The following is a 16862-nucleotide window of genomic DNA, read 5'->3' as shown; positions in this document are numbered from 1 at the left end:
TTGTAAGCTACCTGAAAATGTTGCAAATTGTCTAAAAAATGTTGTACATTGTCTGAAAAGCTGTAAACTGTCTTAAAATGTCGATCTGAAGTCCTAAAAATCTCTGAAAATGTCGTAAACTATCTAGACATATTGCAGATAAACTAAAAATGTTGAAAAAATGTCTAAATACAATGTAAACTGTCTGAAAATGCTGTAGATTGTTCAAAATGTCGACCCTAAGCCTGAAAATGCCCTAAATTGTCGAAAAATATTATAGACTACCTCAAAATGTTGCAGATTGTCTGAAAAAGTTGCAAATTGTCTGAAAATATTACAAGCTGTCTGAAAATGTTACAAGCTGTATGAAAATGTTACAAATTGTCTGAAAATATTGTAAACTGTCTGAAAATGATGCTAATTGCCTTAAAATGTAGTCATAAAGCCTGAAAATGTTTTAAATTGTCTGAAAATGATGTAAACTGCTTGAAAATGTTTTAAATTGTCCGAAAATGTTGTAAACTGTTTGAAAATGTTGCAAATTGTCTGAAAATATTGCAGATTGTCTTAAAATGTCGTCATAAAGCCTAAAAAGGTTTTAAATTATCTGAAAATGTTACAAATTGTCTGGAAATGTTAAAAACTGTATGAAAATGTTAAAAAACTGTCTGAAAATGTTACAAACTGCCTACAAAAGTGGTAAGCTACCTGAAAATGTTGCAAATTGTCTGAAAATATTGCAAACTGTCCTACAATGATGCAGACTGTCTTAAAATGTCATCATAAAGCCTGAAAATGTTTGAAACTGCCTGAAAATGTTGTAAACTGCTAAAAATGTTGCAAATTGTGTGAAAATATTGTAAAATGTCTGAAAATATTACAAACTGTCTGAAAATATTATAAACTATCTGAAAATGATGCAAATTGTCTGAAAATATTGTAGATTTTATGCAAATGTTAATATTTTATGCAAATGTTAATATTTAGATAATTTAGAAATATATATATAGTTTGACAAAAAATCACGTGGGGGAGGTAAGGAGGGGTAGGGGTAAAATCACGTGTGGGGTACCACGTAGTATTTATTTTTTACCTAAATTTTCAAAAAAAAAAAACGTTTTTTCGTAAATTCGAAAAACTCGTTCAGAAAATTTACCGTAACTAAAAATGCATGTTACGTTTTTTAGGAGAAGTGGGGAGGTGTAATTCTAAATATCACAACATATCCTCAAGGGGCTCAAAAATCCCTAAGAAATGGATCACGTAATTTGTGGACGCTCCATTAGAAACTTTCACTTCTTCCATGTATTATATCTTTTCTGTTTTCTAAATATTTTCTTTCCCTCAGACCAATTGAATCTTACAACCAATATTGTACCAAAAAATCCTTTCCCCCTACCTTTTTCGAAACCAGCTGTTTCGTCTTGACGACCCTATTAGCCTGTTCGATCCTAGGCCTGTTGAACTCATCGGGCTTCTTGACTCTGTACACCCTGACCAGCCAGTGTTCAGTCGTGTAGGCCTCCTCCAGATACTTGAGTTCGAAATCTTTATTTCCGATAACTACATTCCGTGTCCTGTCGAAGCCCGATGGACCCCTATAATCTAGTCTGAAGTCTCCGAAACGATAGTAACTCAGTTTGTACATTAGGGAATTCAGAAGGGCGGGCGCTCCGCCGGCGTCCACACGGAACTCGCCGCGGTCGGTGAAGTAGTCACTTTCCTAAAAGGATAATAGACACAGTAAAAAAAATGCAAACAGCAATTTACTAAAAAATAATATAATTTCCACTTGATGTCTTATATTAAGCACTTTTAACGTATTTGTAGTGTACGAGCTTAAAGAAGTTTTACTTCAAAATTTTTAATAGTGTTTTATTTTGGCTTGTTGGGTATCGTTTGAAAGATCCTTTTTAGTAGAACCCAAATACTTCAATTAATTATATGGTTTGTCAACAAAATATGTACTTTGAATGAATTTGTAGTATACGAGCTCAAAGAAGTTTTACTTCAAAAATTTAAATTGTGTTTTTTTCGGCTTGTTGGGTTTCATTTGAAAGGTCCTTTTTAGTATAATCCAAATATTTACATTAACTATATCGTTTGTCAAAATGAATGAATGCACTTTAAATGAATTTGTAGCATACGAACTTAAAGAAGTTTTACTTAAAAAATTTTATATCAAATTTGTTATGGCATGTGAGGTATCATTTGAAAGGTCCTTTTGAATAGAATCCAAATACTTATATTAACTATATGGTTTGTCAACAAAATTAGCACTTTAAATGAAATTGTAGTAAAGGAGCTTAAAGAAGTTTTACTTCAATTTTTTTAGTTTGTGTTTGTTATAGCATGTGGGGTATCATTTGAAAGGTTCTTTTTAGTAGAATCCGAATACTGAAATTAACTATGTGGTTTATCCACTTTTAATGAATTTGTAGTAAACCAGCTTGAAGAAGTTTTACTTCGATAAAATATAGATTGTATCTTTTATTGCTGTAGGGTATCATTTGAAAGGTAAATTTTAGTAGAATCCGAATACTGAATTTAACTATGTGGTTTATACACTTTTAATGAATTTGTAGTATACGAGCTTAAAGAAGTTTTACTTCAAAAATTTTAATAGTGTTTTTTCTTGGCATGTTGGGTATCGTTTAAAAGGTCTCGACGAGTAGAAAACGATTTTATCAATGATAAAATGATTGATATTGCAATAAAAACGTAAACACAAATATTTATTATTGCAAAAAATATTGGAAGGTTAAAATTTATAGATTTTTCAAAAATATATAAGATGTACCTTTGGTAGCAAATACTATCATTAACTATGTGCTCTGTACAGAAAATATACACATTTTTCAAATTTGTAGCAAATGAGCCTAAAGAAGTTTTACCTCAAAAATTTTAGTTGGCATGTTTTATAGCATGTGGGGTATCATTTGAAAGGTTTTTTTTAGCAGAAATAAAACCTGAAATTTTCAAATTTCTGAACACAAAATAGTTAAATTAGATCAGTCTATTATTTTGTAATTGGTCCAGCAGTTTTTGAGAAAACGTCGACGTCCTAATAGTTTTCTTAGAAAGTCTAAATATGTTCTTAGAGTCTGAAAATGTTCTTTGAAAGTCACAAAATGTTCTTATAAAATCTAAAAATGTTCTTAGATAGTCTCAAAATGTTCTTATAAAATCTAAAAATGTTCTTAGAGCCTCAAAATGTTTTTAGAAAACCTGAAAATGTTCTTAAAGTTTCGAAATGTTCTTAAAAAGTCTCAAAATGTTCCTAGAAAGTCTCAAAATGTTCCTAGAAAGTCTCAAAATGTTCCTAGAAAATCTGAAAATGTTTCTAGAAAATCTGAAAATGTTCTTAGAGTCTCGAAATGTTCTTAGAGTCCCGAAATGTTCTTAGATAGTGTCAAAATGTTCCTAGAAAGTTTCCAAATGTTCCTTAGAAGTCTCAAAATGTTCTTGTAAAATCTAAAAATGTTCTTGGAGTCTTGAAATGTTCTTAGAAAGTCTCAAAATGTTCCTAGAAACTCTCAAAATGTTCTTATAAAATCTAAAAATATTCTTATAAAATCTAGAAATGTTCTTAGAGTCTCGAAATGTTCTTAGAGAGTCTCAAAATGTTCTTAGAAAGTCTCAAAATGTTCTTATAAAATCTAAAAATGTTCTTAGAGTCTCAAAATGTAACTAGAAAATCTGAAAATGTTTCTAGAAAACCTAAAAATGTTCTTAGAGTCTCAAAATGTTCTTAGAAAGTCTCAAATGTCTTTAGAAAGTCTCAAAATGTTCTTAGAAAGTCCCAAAATGTTCATAGAAAAGTCTCAAAATATTAAATGATCTTAGAAAGTCTAAAAACGTTCTTAAAAAGTCGCAAAATGTTTTCGGCAAGACAAAAATGTTTTGGATAGTCTCAAAATGTTCTTATAAAATCTGAAAATGTTCTTAGAAAGTCTCAAAATGTTCTTATAAAATCTGAAAATGTTCTTAGAGTCTCAAAATGTTCTTAGAAAGTCTCAAAATGTTCTTAGAGTCTCAAAATGTTCTTAAAGTCTCAAAATGTTCTTAAAGTCTCAAAATGTTCTTAGAGTTTTTGAAATGTTCTTAGAAAGTCTCAAAATGTTCTCAGATAGTCTCAAAATGTTTCTAGAAATTCTCAAAATGTTCTTATAATATCTAAAAATGTTCTTAGAAAATCAGAAAATGTTTTTAGAAAATCTGAAGATATTCTTAGAGTCTCAAAATGTTCTTAGAAAATCTAAAATGTTCTTAGAGTCTCAAAATGTTCTTATAAAATCTGAGAATGTTCTTATAAAATCTAAAAACGTTCTTATAAAATCTAAAAATGTTTTTAGAGTTTCAAACTATTCTTAGAAAGTACCAAAATTTTCTTATACAATCTAAAAATATGCTTATAAAATCTAAAAATGTTCTTAGAGTCTCAAAATGTTTTTAAAAAATCTAAAAATATTCTTAGAGTCTCGAAATGTTCTTAGAAAATCTAAAAATGTTCTTAGAAAATCTGAAAATGTTCTTATGAAAATCTAAAAATGTTCTTAGAGCCTCAAAATGTTTTTGGAAAATCAGAAAATGTTCTTAGAATGTCTTAAAATGTTTTTAGAGTCCCAAAATGTTCTCAAGATCTCAAAATGTTCTTAAAGTTAAAAATCACATATACATTCTCCAAATCAGTAATTACTTGAAACATCAAGGAGAAAACATAAAATTACCAAATCTCAAGTTTTTGCAAAAACAAACTTCTGCTTTGGCAGTTAAAAAATTAAAAACAAAAATAAAATCATTCATTATCAATTATCACCTTTATATCCTTAGGATGCTCCCCCTCTGCAATCCTGACCATCCACAAAAACTTATTAATATCATCCCCCGAATAACCGATGACTCCTCCAAAAATAACCAGAACATAATCGACATCCAAACTGGTCATGATTTCATAGGCATCTTCCTCCTTGCTGGACATGGCTTTACCCACCAGGGCTATATGACTATTATTCCACGTATTATTATCCACCAGGGTCGTCCGATTGGCCATTCCCGCTATCTGGTAACCGTAATCCCACCAGGACATGACACGAGCATCGTCTGCCGTGTTTTGGGACAACCAGTAGTAGGCTTCGCGGAAATCGTCCAGGATCTGCCTGGTACTAGGTAAAAGACACAGGATAATGTAAGTTTTGGTTTTTTAATTTCAATAAGTATTACAACTGTTAAATTATTAACATCAAGTAATATTGATAAATGATAACATAAATTTAAATAAATAAAAGAGCAAAGGATAGAATTTACATGAAAATAATATCCGTAATATGATTTAATGTAAAATAGAAGCAAATAATAATAAACATAAAATTAATAAATAATATAAATAAAATTTCTGAATAATAAAATAATACTAGAAAAATAATAAAATATAACAAAATAACAATAATAGAAATAGTAAGATAATAATAATTAAAATAATAATAATAATAATAACTAGCTGTAAGTGGAATTCTGTCTTGAGGCAATTATGGCATCGTGCCTTAAGGCAAATTGCTGGAACTTCCCGTACCGTAACAAAATGTTCGAGGAATACTGAATGTTTTCAAATAGATAGAAATTAAATAAATATTGTGACATTGTCTAACATTTATAAGAATTATATAAACTGAATTGCAAAGTTGAAATTATTTGTTTAAAGTATATTAGAACTATAGTCAGAATTAAAAATAAAATCTGAAATATTTTCGATATACAAAAAATTAAAAAAAAAAAAAGTTGGAACAAAATTTTTTTTCCCAAAATCAATTAATTTGTTAAGACAAGCAGAAAGTTCTTTGAATCATTTAAATCGGACGCATAGTTCTCTCAAAAACTGCCATTTTTTACATATTTAGCTCCGTATCTTCGAAATGGCTGGGCCTGCTTTTGCCAAAAACTAATAAACACTTCTCCCAATAATTATTATTGAATATATTTATAATATTATTGAATGTTTTTTAGATCATTCAAATCGGATACTCCGTTCTCTCAAAAAGTCGATTTCTATTTTCTGCATTCTTTGCTCCGTATCTCCGAAACGGCTGGACCTGCCTTTGCCAAAAACTAATCAGCTCTTTTTCCAATCAATAGGAATCGAATGATTTTTGAACCAATCAAATCGGTTGATCCGTGCGCCCGGAAACGTGACTGGAAATTTGTATCCGTACATACATACATACACACACACACACACACACATCAATTTTTTCTGAGGTATGCCAAAATGTTCAGAAACCATCAAAAAGTGACTCGTACTTTTAGCAATGTTGACCAAAATAAAAACGCAAAACTTGAGAATCAAATTCAATTTAATGATTTCCTTTTGATGAGAAAATAATTGATTTTTTGGATTAATTTTATATAAAAATTATGTAGTAAACTTTGTAATAAAAGCAAAACATAATACTTCTGCTTTCAAAATTTTTCTTCTGCTATTTCCATTTGAGAATTAATATTATATCGCGTAGTTCGATTAGCATATTATTACTTTTACACAATTATATAATTGTGTAAAAGTAATAATATAATACTGAATATTTTTTACTGCTTAAATACTAATGATATCACTGATAAATTTTGTACTCTAAAGTGTTGTTATTTTAGGCTATGGAAAAGCAAGATTAAATAAATGTATTTCGTTTTGTATATTTTTCTGTATGTATATTCTTGCCGTCATTTACGTCCAAAGATTGTCGTAGTTAGAAATATGACCCCTTACTATTCAATAAATTATACACTTGAATTCAATTTCATTGTTCTGTATCTTTAAAGTAACATTTTTGTATTTTCTGCAAAATACACAATGGTATTTGTTTTGACTTTTATACCTAAAAAAGGTCATAAAATTGCCTGCGAGACAAGAAAGTGACCGTTTCCTTCCCAAATCAAAAATGACAAAAACACTAAATGCCTGTACGAGTTAACAGATTTAATACCAGTTTAAGGAAGTCGGATATGACAAATCCTGTGAAACAACTCCACTCGGATTCACTCCGAGGGAGGAGTTGTATCAGAGTGATAACTCCGGAGTGAGTTACCCATCTCTAATTCCGAGATATTTTACGCTATCTTTTACCGGGATTTCCTGTCCATTTAACTTAATTGTAAGGCATGTATCAGTACGCAGCGTGAAAGTGATATGCGTAGATTTTGAGCCGTTTGTCATAATTCTCCATAAAGAATGCAAATTTTGGTTTGTTTTTTTGTGTTTTATAATGATTTGTCGACTTACCCGTCTCCGCTGTAGGATGCCAGGACGATGGATGGGCTCGAATAGGCGTTTCCTGTGACCCAGGTGCAATGTACGGCAAACATCATCAGTAACATCATCATTATAATTATCACAATACTGCGCATGTTTGCTCCTAAGCCGGAACCGTGTCCTGCGGCTCCTGCTTCGTGGGTTTGTTCGTGTCGTAACTTTCGTAATTTACCGGCCTGGGAAAGAAAAATATATTTTATGTAAAAAATATACATATACATAATTTAAGCATTTTTTGAAGTTATGCTTCTAACTCAATTAAAAAATTGTTGCGTTAAATGTCTGATATATATCAAAAGGGGGATTATAAAAGTAATGTTTAACAAAGTGAAACTTCTATTCCCAAAATGTTCTAAATAGTCTCAAAATGTGAATATTCCTGAAAATGTTCTACATATTCTAAAATTAGAGTATTTTCAGTCCTGAAATGTCCCAGGTATTTTCAAAGTGTTTTATACATTCCGAAAGTATTCTTAGATGGTATCAAAATGTTGTTAGAAAGTATCTAAATATTCTCAGAAACTTCTAATGTGACTTCCAATAAGATTGAATTCAACATCTAATGGGAAAAACAATTTATCTATTAAATATGCATATGAAATACATATACGATATGAAAGTTATCATGCAATAATTGCCTGAATATGTTCTGAACAGTCTAAAAATATTTAGGTAGTCTGAAAATGTTCTAGGCATTCCCTAAATGTTCTAAATAGTCCTGAGTATGTTCTAAATACTCCTGAAAATGTTCTGAATATTCAAGATATAGATATTCAATATCAAAATATTCTACATATTCTAAAAATATTCTAAATAGTCCTGATATGTGTTAGATATTCCCAAAGTGTTCTTAGAAAATATCAAAATGTTCTTAAAGTCTAAAAATGTTCTTAAAGTCTCAAAATGTTCTTAGAGTCTCAACTTATTCTTAGAAAGTCACAAAGTGTTCTTAGAGTCTCAAAATGATCTTAGAAAGTCTCAACTTATTCTTAGAAAGTCTCAAAATGTTATTAGAGTCTCAAAATGTTCTTAAAGTATCAAAATGTTTTTAGAGTATCAAAATGTTCTTAGAGTCTCAAAACATTCTCAGAAAACCTAAAAATATTCTTAGAGTCACAACATATTCTTAGAAAGTCTCAAAGTGTTCTTAGAAAGCCTCAAAATGTTCTTAGAAAATCTGAAAATGTTCCTAGAGTCTCAAAACAATCTCAGAAAATCTGAAAATGTACTCAGAAAGCCTCAAAATGTTCTTAGAAAGCCTCAAAATGTTCATAGAACATCTGAAAATATTCTTAGAGTCTCAAAACGTTCTCAAAAAGTCTCAAAATGTTCCAAGAAAGTCTTAAAATGTTCTAAGAAAATCTCAACATGTTCTTAGAGTTCAAAATGCTCTTAGAAAATCTGAAAATGTTCTTAGAGTCTCAAAATGTTCTCAAAAAGTCTAAAAATGTTCCAAGAAAGTCTTAAAATGTTCCCAGAAAATCTCAAAATGTTCTAAGAAAATCTCAAAATGTTCCAACAAAGTCTCAAAATGTTCTTAGAAAGTCTCATTATGTTCTAAATAGTCTAAAAAAATTCTCAGCAGTCTCAAAATGTTCCAAGTAAGTCTCAAAATGTTCTAAGAAAGTCTCAAAATGTCCTTAGAAAGCCTCAAAATAATTCTCGGCAGTATGAAAATGTTTTTAACGCTTTCTTACAAAGTCTCAAAATCTTAAAATGTTCTTAAAAAATCTCAATAAATTCTTCGAAATTATTAAAACGTTCTTAGAAAATCTCAAAATGTTCTCAGAAAGTCTCAAATCTTCCAAGAAAGTATCAAAATGTTCTTTGGAAGCCTCAAAAAGCGCTTAGGAAGACTGAAAATGTTCTAAAGAGTCTACAAAAAATTGTGGACGGTGTAAAAATGTTCTGGACGGTTTAAAAATGCTCTAGGCAGTCTGAAAAAGTTCTGGATAGTCTAAAAACGTTCTGCACCGTCTAAAAATGGTTTGGACAATATGAAAAACGTTCTGGGCGATCTGAAATGGTTCTGGACAGACTAAAAAACGTTCTCAACAACCTAAAAATGGTCTGAACAACCAAAAAATATTCTAGATAAATTAGAAATGTATTCTGGACCGTCTGACAAAGTTCCGGACATTCTAAAAATAGTCTGAATGATTATAAAAACTTTTAGATAGTCTAAAAAAAGTTCTGGACAGTCTCCAAATATTCTAGATAGTCAAAATATATTCTGAATAGTCCAAAAAATGATCTGTGCAGTCTAAAAATGTTCTAGGCAGTCATAAAATGTTCTGGACAGTCCAAAAATGTTCTGGATAGTACAAAAACATTATGGAAAATTAAAAAATGTTTTGGATAATTCTAAAATGTTTTGGATAGTCTAAAAATGTTCTGGGTAATCCTAAAATGTTCTGGGTAGTCCAAAAATGTTCAGGATAGTCCAAAAATGTTCTCATGCCTGAAAAGGTTCTGGATGGTCTGTAAAAGTTCTGGACAGTTTGAAAAGGTTCTGGATGGTCTGTAAAAGTTCTGGACGGTCTGAAAAAGTTCTGAACATTTTAAAAATGGTCTGGACAATATGAAAAACCTTTAGACAGTCTAAAAAACTTCTGTACAGTCTCAAAATATTCTATATAGTCTAAATATATTTTAAATAGTCTCAAAATGTTCTCGGTTGTCCAAAAATGTTCTGGATAACCTAACAATATTGCAAAACGTCTAAAAAGCGCAAGTGTTTTGAATGTAGAAAAAGTTATAAATTATGTTGGTTGAAAAGAAATCAATCATTTCCCAACTTAATTTAGTTCTAAAAATCGAAAATCAATCACGAATTGTTAATAAAATAAACAATCTTTAAAGAAATAAAATACGAGTTGACTAAAACTATCTCACCTTATCATATTTAGTAGAACTATTTCCATCGTCGCCTTCGCTATCATTAACATCGGTAGAAGACCCAGTCGATTCATCTTCCCTTAAGTACAAGTCCAGCAGACATGAGAATGCTATTCCCGACAGCACGCAGACAACAGGTGTCAGAGTTAACATCAAACGAACCATGACACCGGCAAAATACACAGCACTCAAAGCATAGAGAACAACTGAAAAAATAAAATGATTAGAAATAATTTAATAAAATGCATTTTGTATTTTACTCATAGACCTTACACTACATGAACTGCTAGAACAAAATAAGTGATCAAACATAGAAGTGACTGTGCGACATCACATGTCTGAGCGAACGTTGCCGACGACAATCGCGGACTCTCCCGATTGATTAAATGACATATGTCGTATGTTTTATTTCAATAATAATAGGTTGTCAAATATCTCCCTTCCGCCTTTTTGTTTTATAAACCAAGAGCAAAAAAGCGGAAGGGAGATATTTGACAACCTAATATAATGACAATTGCATGGACTGTTAATTTTGTAAGAAATGATATTAGTAATATTTTCCCTGTGAAATAAATGTACATAAACGCGAATCCGCCTGTTAAAATCGGTTTATATATTATATGAGTCTATGTTAAGCCCGGTGCACACAAAGCCAGTATTTCTTGCAACAAGATTTCTGTCAAGGTGAGCAAAAGAATTTTGCGCCAGATTTTCACTTATTTTATGATTAATAATAATTTTGTGCATTTTTAGACCCTCTCGAGGATACCTTTTGATGTTATGTTGTCAAATATCTCCCTTCCGCTTTTTTGCTCTTGGTTTATAATACAAAAAGGCGGAAGGGAGATATTTGACATCCTTTTATAATTTAGAATTAAACCACCCCCCTCTCTCCAAACATCATGTGCATTTTTAGTTACGTAAAATTTTCCTCCAAACTACTTCGATATCTTAAGCTCATATTTGCTTAATAGAAAATTTAGAATCAAAATTAAAGATGTGACTTCGAGCATTAGAAATATAGAATTCGGTGTACCACAGGGCAGTGTGCTAAGCCCAGAACTATATCTCCTTTTTACAAGCGATATGCCCACAGATAATCTTCTAACAATATGCATTTACGCCGATGACATAGATATAATTTCATGCAATTCTGATATTACAACAGCAACTTGCCAGTTACAAAATTATTTATCTAGTCTCGAAAAATGGTTTTTAGAATAGAATATCAAAATCAATATCGAAAAATCTCGGCATATAATTAACGAGTTTTTCGAATTTACGATAGAAAGATTTATTTTTTTATTTTTGAAAATTCAGGTAAAAAATAAATTCAAGTGATATTTTACTCGATACCTCCCTCACGTGATTTTTTGTCAAACTATATTTGGGTGGTCCTTAAAATGGTCATTTTCGAATTTCCTCGCTCCCAGGGGCTCAAATGGTTCCAAATTGATAAAAAACAATTCTCTGAAAGTTTTAGCTCTTAATATTAACGTTTAGATAGAGCGCAATTCAATCAAACTTCGTATGGAAAGAACATGGAAAAAATTTTGAAAATTAAAAAAAAAAGGTATAACTTAGCGACAAATGAATGATTTCTATTCATTTTTGAAAAATTTTCTATGGTATATCCCCTGGGAGCAAGAAAATTCGAAAATGACCACCCTAATATATATATATATTATATATATATATTATATATTATATATTTTTCAAGTTAATGTTTATAATACATAGTGTAGTGCATTACCATATCCTAATACCATGGATTATTAAAATTTTCCAATTTAACACTAAGATTAACTAATTGTAAGTACTATTTACTTTTTTATTTTTTCTTTTCACTCCAATTCAATTGTTTTAGTTTTTAATTTTATTTTTAGTTTCCACTGAATGAAGGCTAGGATTATAGCCGAAACGTATGGATTTAAAATAAATTTTTGAAAGAAATTCATGTTTTTTATTGATGTTATGCCCGATTATTAGACTTTGTTAATATATATATATATATATATATATATATCTAAAGCCCGGTGCACACGACGCCAGTATTTCTTGTAACAGGATTTTTGTCAAGTTGTCTGGCAAGGTGAGCAAGAATTTTGCGCCAGATATTTACTTATTTTATGATTAAAATAATTTTGTGCCGTTTTGGATCGTAAATTATGATTTATCTAGGTAACAAATTGTCCGGCATGCACTAATCAGGAAACCTGGCATCGTATGGACCGGACTTTAGGCACGTAACATAGGACATGTTATATTTGATAAATCGAGAGAAAACCGCGATTGTCGTCGGCAACGTTCGCTCAGACATGTGACGTCTGACTATATACAACGGAAAACATATGAGGACTAGGGTGGTCCTTAAAATGGTCATTTTCGAATTTCCTTGCTCCCAGGGGCTCAAATGGTTCCAAATAGATAAAAAACAATTCTCTGAAAGTTTTAGCTCTTAATATTAACGTTTAGATAGAGCGCAATTCAATCAAAGTTTTGTAAGGAAATACCATAGAATTTTTTTCAAAAATGAATAAAACTCATTCATTTGTCGCTAAGTTATACCTAAAACATTTTTTTTAAATTTTCAAAATGTTTTCCGTTACTCTTTCCATGCAAACTTTGATTGAATTGCGCTCTATCTAAACGTTAATATTAAGAGCTAAAATTTTCAGAGAATTGTTTTTTATATATGTAGAACCAGTTGAGCCCCTGGGAGCAAGGAAATTCGAAAATGACTATTTTAAGGACCACCCTAATGAGGACTATCAGTCCATGTAGTGTAATGTCTACGATTTTACTACTTACCAAATACACGTTCGTCATTAATATTCTTCACGCAGTACCACAGTCCAACAGGGAACGTATACACCAGGATGTGCAGATCGAAACAGAACGAAAACCAGGTCGTGGGCTGATGTTCCGAAACACTTGCGATAATCGGAATATGAATCTTAGCATATCCTGTATCCCACAAAGAATAAAATCTTCCACTCCAAGGCGCAACTACACCCAACAAAGTGAGCGCCACGACCCCCAAAAACACAACAACGGCCGCTGTGAAGCCTCCGACTAAAAACAGTTTTTGGAACTCGGCCTTGGAGAGCATCGTTTGCGTGTATTTTAAAGCAGCAACTGCAATCAGTAGCAGGAAGACTCCTGAAGCAGCCATGTGTTCACTGGTCCTGATCGGTTGGAAACCGACGAACGGAATTTGCATCGAAAATAAAAGTCCTAGTATATAAAACGTTGTGTAACTCGTAAACAATCTCGGAGAGTATCGTCCCATCAAGAGCAACGTAAACACGTGCAGAGGCACCAGATTGATTATAAATACATAACCGCCCCATGCGCTGACCATGTAGAAGTACACGAGGGCTGCTGCAGTTGCCCAGAACACGGAGCCGGTTTTTACCGATTTTATCCATAAAAAGTAGGTGAATTGTAGAGCGAATATGGCGATTCCTTCGTTGTCGTAAGAACCGGCAACCGATCGACTTATGTAGCCTGGTACGATTGCTATGAAACAGGCTGCGAATAGACCAGCACCGGCTGACCAGAGCTCTTTTGTTAGGAAGTATGTTGATATTGCTGTCAGACCACTGAGGAGGAAAGGAAAAAGGGTGAAAAACTATTGAGACATGAAAAGAAAACTAGTTATGCATGGTATCGTGCCTTAAGGCAAATTGCTGGAACTTCCCGTACCGTGATTTAAAATGTTTAACTTTAATTTTTTTGTAACTTTTTAACTTTCCGTAGGGTAAGTTATAGAAATGGGCCAACAATTTTTACATATCTTCACATTTCAGAGGTTTCTAAACATTTTGGCATACTTTAGAAAAATGGATGTGTGTGTGTATGTATGTATTAGGTTGTCAAATATCTCCCTTCCGCTTTTTTGCTCTTGGTTTATAATACAAAAAGGCGGAAGGGAGATATTTGACAACCTATTATGTTTAGATACAATTTTTCGTCGACGTTTTCGGAAGTACCGCTCAACCGATTAAATGATTCATTTCCCATTCGATTCCTATTGATAGGGAGATGTGCTTATAAGTTTTTGGCAAAGGCAGGTCCAGCCGTTACGGAGACGCGGAGCAAAGAGTGCAGAAAATAGAAATCGAGTTTTTGAGACAACGGAGTATCCGATAATCTAATAAAGTTCTGGGCAGTCTAAAAAAAATTCTGGGCAGTCTAAAAAAGTTGTGGGCGGCCTAAAAAATATTCTGGGCGGCCTAAAAAAAATTCTGGGAAGTCTAAAAAATTCTGGGAAGTCTAAAAAATTCTGGGCAGTCTAAAAAAAATTCTGGGCAGTCTAAATATAAATTCTGGGCAGTCTAAATAAAAGTTCTGGGCAGTCTAAATAAAAGTTCTGGGCAGTCTAAATAAAAGTTCTGGGCAGTCTAAATAAAAGTTCTGGGCAGTCTAAATAAAAGTTCTGGGCAGTCTAAATAAAAGTTCTGGGCAGTCTAAATAAAAGTTCTGGGCAGTCTAAATAAAAGTTCTGGGCAGTCTAAGAAAATTCTGGGCAGTCTAAGAAAATTCTGGGCAGTCTAAGAAAATTCTGGGCAGTCTAAGAAAATTCTGGGCAGTCTAAGAAAATTCTGGGCAGTCTAAGAAAATTCTGGGCAGTCTAAGAAAATTCTGGGCAGTCTAAGAAAATTCTGGGCAGTCTAAGAAAATTCTGGGCAGTCTAAGAAAATTCTGGGCAGTCTAAGAAAATTCTGGGCAGTCTAAGAAAATTCTGGGCAGTCTAAGAAAATTCTGGGCAGTCTAAGAAAATTCTGGGCAGTCTAAGAAAATTCTGGGCAGTCTAAGAAAATTCTGGGCAGTCTAAGAAAATTCTGGGCAGTCTAAGAAAATTCTGGGCAGTCTAAGAAAATTCTGGGCAGTCTAAGAAAATTCTGGCAGTCTAAGAAAATTCTGGGCAGTCTAAGAAAATTCTGGGCAGTCTAAGAAAATTCTGGGCAGTCTAAGAAAATTCTGGCAGTCTAAGAAAATTCTGGGCAGTCTAAGAAAATTCTGGGCAGTCTAGAAAATTCTGGGCAGTCTAAGAAAATTCTGGGCAGTCTAAGAAAATTCTGGGCAGTCTAAGAAAATTCTGGGCAGTCTAAGAAAATTCTGGGCAGTCTAAGAAAATTCTGGGCAGTCTAAGAAAATTCTGGGCAGTCTAAGAAAATTCTGGGCAGTCTAAAAAAATTCTGGGCAGTCTAAAAAAATTCTGGGCAGTCTAAAAAAATTCTGGGCAGTCTAAAAAAATTATGGGCAGTCTAAAAAATTATGGGCAGTCTAAATAAAAGTTCTGGGCAGTCTAAATAAAAATTCTGGGCAGTCTAAAAAATATTCTGGGCAGTCTAAAAAATATTCTGGGCAGTCTAAAAAATATTCTGGGCAGTCTAAATAAAAATTCTGGGGGCAGTCTAAATAAAAATTCTGGGGGCAGTCTAAAAAAAATTCTCTGGGCAGTCTGAAAAATATTCTGGGCAGTCTGAAAAATATTCTGGGCAGTCTGAAAAATATTCTGGGCAGTCCGAAAAATATTCTGGGCAGTCTGAAAAATATTCTGGGCAGTCTGAAAAATATTCTGGGCAGTCTGAAAATATTCTGGGCAGTCTGAAAAATATTCTGGGCAGTCTAAAAAAATTCTGGGCAGTCTAAATAAAAGTTCTGGTCAGTCTAAATAAAAGTTCTGGGCAGTCTAAATAAAAGTTCTGGGCAGTCTAAATAAAAGTTCTGGGCAGTCTAAATAAAAGTTCTGGGCAGTCTAAAAAAAATTCTGGGCAGTCTGAAAAAAATTCTGACGATATGAAAACTTTTAGGCAGTCTAAAAAAGTTGTTGACAGTCTCAAAATATTCTGGATAGTCTCAAAATATTCCGAGTCTAAAAAAATTCTGTGCAGCGATTTGAACGATTCAAAAAACATTTAATTCGTAATGATTGGGAGAAGTTGTGATTAGATTTTTGCATAGGCAGGGACCAGCAGTTTCGAAAATACCGAGCTAAATGGTTGTTTTTGAAAGAAATGAGCATCTAATTTAAATGATTCAAAAAACTTTTTGCTTGTGTTGACGAAACAATTGTTTTTGGAAAAAGAAAATAAAAATTAATTCAGTAGGGGAAGTTCCAGAAATTTGCCTCAAGGCACAATGCCATATACCACTAGTTTTATAAAATAATTGCAAAAATGCAGTTTCAAGCAATATTTCTTAAAAATTCAGGAGACTAAAGATTAAAATCCAGGACAAATATTACTTTTAGGAAATTATATTATGTTTAGGAAATAATATTATGTAATATGTATGTTTATATTTAAAATATTAATGGATTTAGATACAACATAATGAAAAAAATAGTAGACAAAATTTTCTATGTGACGATCTATATATTTTGAATATGTATTTTATAAGGATTCAAATGTCCCGCCAATATTGTCAGTGGTGTTTTAGGTTAAAATATTGGATTTTTATTTAAATAATAATTTAAATCAATCAGTGGTTTTAGGAATTTGCATTTATCATTTTTACCAAATAGTAAGTTATTATCAGTGAATGTCGGCATGTATTATATAATATTTAGATTTACTACAAATTTCTATGATGTTCTCTTTATATTTAACAATTGGTGTCAATATTATACGAGATAGAATTAAAAATTATTTGAACCACTTAAGACTGATAT

The 16862-nt window shown here is 31.9% G+C and overlaps 1 protein-coding gene across 1 annotated transcript in view; it reads right to left on the bottom strand.

Annotated features, from left to right (window-relative positions):
- The window catches only part of LOC113386960 (dolichyl-diphosphooligosaccharide--protein glycosyltransferase subunit STT3B), a gene marked incomplete at its 5' end in the record, with an annotated part of 26977 nt that extends 13188 nt beyond the window's left edge, over nucleotides 1-13789 (bottom strand). Inside the window, 5 exon segments of the mRNA XM_026624719.1 lie at nucleotides 1379-1702; nucleotides 4799-5144; nucleotides 7253-7458; nucleotides 10178-10386; nucleotides 12992-13789. Of these exon segments, the coding sequence (XP_026480504.1) occupies nucleotides 1379-1702; nucleotides 4799-5144; nucleotides 7253-7458; nucleotides 10178-10386; nucleotides 12992-13789 (1883 nt within the window).
- Between the last annotated feature and the right edge of the window lie 3073 nt (nucleotides 13790-16862).

This window comes from Ctenocephalides felis, unplaced genomic scaffold (assembly GCF_003426905.1).
Source record: "Ctenocephalides felis isolate EL2017-DRISC unplaced genomic scaffold, ASM342690v1 CF-g0.4_SCAFFOLD_03571, whole genome shotgun sequence".
In the NCBI taxonomy this organism is placed as follows: domain Eukaryota; kingdom Metazoa; phylum Arthropoda; class Insecta; order Siphonaptera; family Pulicidae; genus Ctenocephalides; species Ctenocephalides felis.
Note: the sequence above shows the minus strand (reverse complement) of the source record. Positions and strands in the feature narration are given on the sequence as shown.